This window comes from Tachypleus tridentatus, chromosome 10 (assembly GCF_004210375.1).
Source record: "Tachypleus tridentatus isolate NWPU-2018 chromosome 10, ASM421037v1, whole genome shotgun sequence".
In the NCBI taxonomy this organism is placed as follows: Eukaryota; Metazoa; Arthropoda; class Merostomata; order Xiphosura; family Limulidae; genus Tachypleus; species Tachypleus tridentatus.
In genome coordinates, this window is record NC_134834.1 from 193,306,812 (window position 1) to 193,312,811 (window position 6,000).

The 6,000-nt window shown below is 30.8% G+C and overlaps 1 protein-coding gene and 1 long non-coding RNA gene across 2 annotated transcripts in view; one reads left to right on the forward strand and one right to left on the reverse strand.

The window, feature by feature from the left end:
- Positions 1–3,322: 3,322 nt before the first annotated feature.
- LOC143228303 (uncharacterized) lies at positions 3,323–5,407 on the reverse strand. The gene is made up of 2 exons (XR_013015310.1): positions 5,273–5,407; positions 3,323–4,291 (listed from the first exon to the last, which is right to left on the reverse strand). It is a non-coding gene; the product is annotated as an uncharacterized LOC143228303 (long non-coding RNA).
- Positions 5,408–5,937: 530 nt separating this feature from the next.
- LOC143228613 (putative glutamate receptor) overlaps positions 5,938–6,000 on the forward strand; it is a 13,013-nt gene continuing 12,950 nt past the window's right edge. The window contains exon 1 of the mRNA XM_076459838.1: positions 5,938–5,985. Within this exon, the coding sequence (XP_076315953.1) occupies positions 5,938–5,985 (48 nt within the window). The remainder of the gene's footprint in view (positions 5,986–6,000) is intronic.

Sequence of the window (6,000 nt, forward strand, 5' to 3'; positions counted from 1 at the left end):
ATTGAAATCTCTTGACAGTGCACTAAATAATAATTGTTTTCTTGTACATACTCTTTGTCAAAAAAAGAGAAAAACTAAGGAATGGTTTTGTTTTCAGATTGTTTAACTTTTGCATTTTTCTAATTGTGAGTGAATAAGTATGTTAAAGCAGAAATATGTTAAAACTTTAAACCAGTTAACATGGTTAATATCTATAGAAACAGTAGATATGCAAATCTGTCAACTGTGTGTTTGTGTATCACTTGTGGTGATGATGGTAAGTTTCATAGAGTGCAAAATGCCAAAAGCCAGTTTTAAATATAAATGAAGTAATTTTTGTGTAATTTACTTTGAGTTATTTATAATAATGTAATGAGCTTATTTTAAACTGTTACATGTGTATCTTTGAGTTTAGTGCTCATATATTTGTGTTTTGTTGCCTCACTGGTGGATAAAGATTAGTCAGTCTCGAGCAATTTTCCATCTCTTTTAGCTGAACAATACTGATTTAACATAATGTGTATTAGATTAAGACTAATACACAGACTAAAAGTGCAAACTTTTAAGTTTAAATGGTACAATTACACATCTTTTATTGTTTCAAGGAAAGCTGTTCATTAGGAATAGCTACAAGCTAAAGCATTTATGCCAAAAAAAGAAATACAACTAAAAAAAAATTCTCAAAACTTTTCTTGTGCATCAAAAAAAATAATGTGTTGACATTCTATCATTATTATTAAAGATTATTTGAAATTCTAAAAGTCTGGAAAACAATAATTAGTGGTTCTTTGAGGTATAAAAAAGAAAATAAGTATTGAATGTGTGTGTAAACATCTCATAAAGAAAGCTCTATTGGCTTAAGTTACTTTTGGTGATAAGAACATTCTTGTCTTTATATTGCCTTGTCCAATGTGTGAATTTATTTAAATGGCACCACCTCATGATGACTCAGCAGCATACTTGAGGGTTTCTAATACTAAAAGTAAGGGTTCAATACCTGTAGGCACAGTACATATAGTCCATTGTTTAGCTTTGTGCTTAAGGGAAAAAATTGAAATGGTTGTAATAATTTTTTTTATCAACATTGTAGGAAAAGTTAATTCAGAAGTGGTTCTTTTGAGATCAGAGTTCTTTCAACTTACTATCTAGTATTAAGAATTGTTATGGAAAAGTTTCCTTGCTTGTATGATAGTAATATTCAGTAGTTGATACTGCATCATAACAAGTGTATCAGACATATATCATTCATTATCTATACTTCCAGCTGTTTCTTTCTAAACTTATAGTTCTTTGTGTGGTAGAATTTCTTTTGACAAACTATTGCAAAAAGGTATTTTTTACCCTTTTCATGAAGAAAGTACTAAAGGGCATAGAAGTTTTTTAAAAACATTATTGGCTGTGATCAAAGCCCAGAAAAATGAAGTCTCAGAAGAAACTACTGCATCCACTAGTGTATTTTAACATCGATGAAAGCCAGGACTAGAATCAAAGGTTAATAAGGCAATGCATTTAAAAGTATCACAATAACCATGAGGAAACAACTACAGGTGTATAGTTTTTAGATCGAACAAAATTCATTGCATGGTTCATTTTCGACATAGACTGATGGGAGAATAAAGTGTTTGCTTCAATGAAGCAATAATAAAGTTGAACCAAATAAAAGGAAGGGAAAGGATATTGTCAAGGGATGAGACGATCGTTATTGTGTATTGGTCTGTTAATAGTCGAATGTTCAAATTCCAGTTAATAATGAAACTGTAAAATTAAACAAAAAAGGTCTTTGTTAAATAAAGACCTTTGTGTATTCTAGTGGATATTGTCTGTTATACATATACACTGTGTTCTTTTTTTTTTTTTTTTCAGTTATAGGTGCCTGTCTTTCATGTTTGCTGAAATAAAAATAAAGCTGTGCATGTGATTGTATTGTCCTAATCATTCAAACTATTCAAATAGGTAGATTCTCTCTGCCTTCTAGTTGGTTGTTATGACCTGAAACTGTTCAGTTTTCAGTTCTAGTCAAGGGTTTGTACCTGAAAATCTACATATATTCAAAGTTGACTTGTTTGTAGCTCAACTGTGTCTTGTATTTTTTTAAATTGTGTAACACTTTCTCCTAAATTTATTTTAACCTTTGACTGTTCAATATTCAAGGAATCTGTGTTATCAGTGATTGTGTGCATTTATTTATAACTGGTATTTATTTAACTTATTGTATAAAGTTTTATTTAAAATAGAAAAGTGTGTATATGAATAGAAATATATTTAGTAAGCATGTATATGGGAATACATAAATGTATGTGTTTTATATTCAAAGGTATGGATTCTATTTGCGTTACTGCCTTTAGAGAAAGAACTCTGTATTCATCTTTAAATATTTCAGCCTTTTAACATTTACTTCATAATAACCTCTCTGATAATACATAAGTACCAGAAAATATTTTACTTACTATTTGTACCTATTTCTCCTGTATTTGTAATTCATAGTTAACCTGTGTAGATTATTTTACATAGAGGGTTCTATATCACCTCCTGTACAAAATCCACCAGAATGTCTATAGAAGGCTGTGCAAATGTATGGAATATTCCTTGAATTTAACATTTTATTCCAAATGTGCTTCCAGACTGTGTACGTGCATCTGGAGAGTGCTCACCTAGTAGAAGATATCTTGTAACATTACTCGTTACAGTAATGGCATCATGTAGAATGAAAAACAGGTTGAGGAAAATAAATAATTTTAGTTTTCAATGACTGTAAAAAAAAAAAAACCGAAATGAGCAGTGAAAAATAAAGGATAATGAAACAGATTATGAAGTATCATAGCAATTAATATTCCCTTGAATTTTACACTTATTATTCTTATACAGAAATGATTATCGGTTTGAGTAATTATCTTGTAATTTGTGTTAACTTTCCTAAAAAAAACAAACTCATTTTGTAGATTGTGGACAGTACAACGTTTTTTGAGTAACTTTATAGTGACTTTACAATGATTGTAAGTCGTATGCATGTACTTCTGTTTCTGTTCTGAGTAACAGTTGTAAAGGTAATTTTCCTTCTTCCTAGAATAAGGCACCCAACAGGTATTCTCATTTTATGATTGCTATAAACGAACTGTACTGTTTTGTTGAGTGTTGTTAATTAACAGTCGATAGTTGTGAACCATTAAACTATTTATAGCATTTTAAACTTTGTGTGAAAGTACTTTACTTAGTTTGTTTAAAAGAACTATTTTACCAGCCCCAAATTATCAGTAGTATATTGTACTGATGGAACTCATTTATCACGTTTTAGAAAAATATTAATGTTGGTGTTTTATTTTCAGATATGTTACAACACAACAACTTATTATAATCAGAAAAATTTAATAACTGAATCAGACAGTGCCCACTTTTTTCAATTTTCACATAATCAGAAAAGAGGAACAAACAATGAAACAAAAATGATGTAGAATTATCATTTATATAAAGGATAGTTTATTGCTGCTTCTCATGTGCATACTGTTTTTCTGAAAGGAACCTAAATCAGAGACTATCTTATTCATTTCCTTTCATGGGTATATGTAAAAGATCAAGTTACAATTTTGTAGGAGTTGAATGCATAATATTAAAATAATTTTGGAGCCTTAATGTGTCAATACAGTCACAACACCTGGTTATGATTTATGTGATGATATGCATCTTGAAAATATCTCTGCAGTATAGTTTTTATAACAATAAGTTCTGCTATAAGGCTGTCATATCCAAAACACATCACTCATCCCTGAATGTTTTCCACGATCCATCTAACATATGAGAATGATGGATTTCCAGCTACTGTTTCAATGATTTAATTTCACAGAAATCCATAAGTGTTGCATCTGGCAACTTGACTGTTATGTCCTTATATGGAAAAGCACAACTATCCATATTTTTCTCCAGCTGTTTGAGGTGTGTGACAGTTGAAATGATATGATGGGGAAGTATCTAGGTTTCTCCTGATTTGTGTTGCTATTCCATATAGTGATCTTCTCTGATTATTTTTCATACTGTTGCCTGGGTATAAGCAATTGTGTCCACAGTTATCACCTTGTATAAAATTTTCACTTTGCTTAATCATGATTAGGGCATGTTATGTTGGAAGTATATCCAAATGGTCTCAGCATCCTAAGTTGATCAATATTATTTTGCATTTCAGTGTCATTAAGTTCAAGAGTTACTGCCATCTTGGAACTTCTAAATATCTGATCTGAACACACCTTTGTGATCAGATGAATATTTTACATCAGAAAAGACTGTCATGTGCACTTCCCAAAAGCAATCACTGTTCAGTATACTGTAAAAAAATAACAAACTATCAAAATGTAGTTCTGATACATGCCATTCACCTGTGACTTTACATTGACTGTGTTTTTGTCACGTGACCTGCTGAATCATATATTTAAAATCATTTTGTTTCAATGTACTCGACTCTCTACAGTCAAATGGCTCTCTCCAAATATTGTACACTTGGAATGTGAGTAAGAAATCATCAGTTTGCAGTGTGCTTTAGTAACATATTTTACTACAGAGGTGTACAATAATTTCAGAGTGTCTCAACAAAGGTAAGGTTACTTCAGTACTCGGAGATTTGTTAGTTCTTTCTATAAATTATTAAATAGTTATTTTAGTGTCTCATGTACTCTGCCCGTTGACCTTAAAGGGAGTATCAACACAGGGTCACATAATATCCTACTTCTCTACAAGTTTTTCATACTTTTAACCTTTCAAAAATTGGCTAGCTTTTTTAAAAATCTTGTAAAGTAAACTCTGTTCAAATATTGATTCAACCATAAGATCAAATAAGCACTTCCTAACAGAAGGCTTTTCTCGCAGTATTTATTCTGGCCTCATTGCTTGCTTGTTTGTCTTTTTTAAGTTCCTAAATAGACAACTCAGCAAAGTCACACCATTGTTAATTAATTTTATATGCAAAGTTTTAGTTGGTTTCAATTTTTAGAACTTACTTTTGGAATGCCATTTCTGGCCACTGTTTTCTGTCACCATTGGTTGTAGTTGTGTTTTTGTTTTTTTACAGAATTCTGTTTTCGTTTGGTTCATTTTTTTTTTTTATAAATAAGTTAATTTGACATAACTCTCATGTTGTATGACTTACTCCTTTCCTGTAAAAAAAAATCATGGTTAGTCATCATACGTAACTCAATTTCAGAAGGCTTGTACTAAAACAACTTAATGAATAAATATAAAGAAACACATCATATCCGCTGAACGACAGAAAAGTACAGATAAATTTCAAAACCATATCTGTAAAATTTACCTGTTTGTCAAGCCCTAAAATTTCCAAAGCTATTAAGAATTACTACAAAAATTCAAAACCCTGTAACCCAAGCTCTTTCAAAAGATGGGCCTTTCCTAATTCAGGGGTAAATTCCTAGTTTGCCCCTTATTAAGGCCACCTATCAAAATCACGCAGATAACACGATGTAACATAAATTTTGTTTCTGGATAGTATGTGTTATTTCTTAATTGCTTATGTTCTAAAAGTGCAGAAAATGGCCATTATTCCCTTCAAACTTTGCTTTTGTGACCTGGATAATGAAATTTAGAAATTAACCTATTTTCTCTCTAAAACGGGCAAATTTTCACATACATAAGGTCTGAATAAAACAACATGAATCAAGATTTACATGTATTTATACTAAAATTGTACAAAAATGTTTAGAAGTGAGTAGTTTTACGAGATTTGTGACTGTAATGTAAATCACTTTCACATATCAGCCCCCAAATATAGCCTCCCATCATGTTTTCGTTATAAGCTCCCAGGTCACAAAAGAAAAATCGGTCTTTTCCATTTACTTTAGGCATAAGCTATTGGAAAATAGCACTTTCTGCCCAGGAACAAGAAAAAATAAAAATTTTGTTACATAGTGTAATAATTTTGTGTTAAATTGTATCTTTGAACCTATGTGATTTTATGTCATTATGAATAAACTTTCCTATGCTGACTGTACTTCAGCAGGACTGGCGAATGTTATCTGTTTGAAG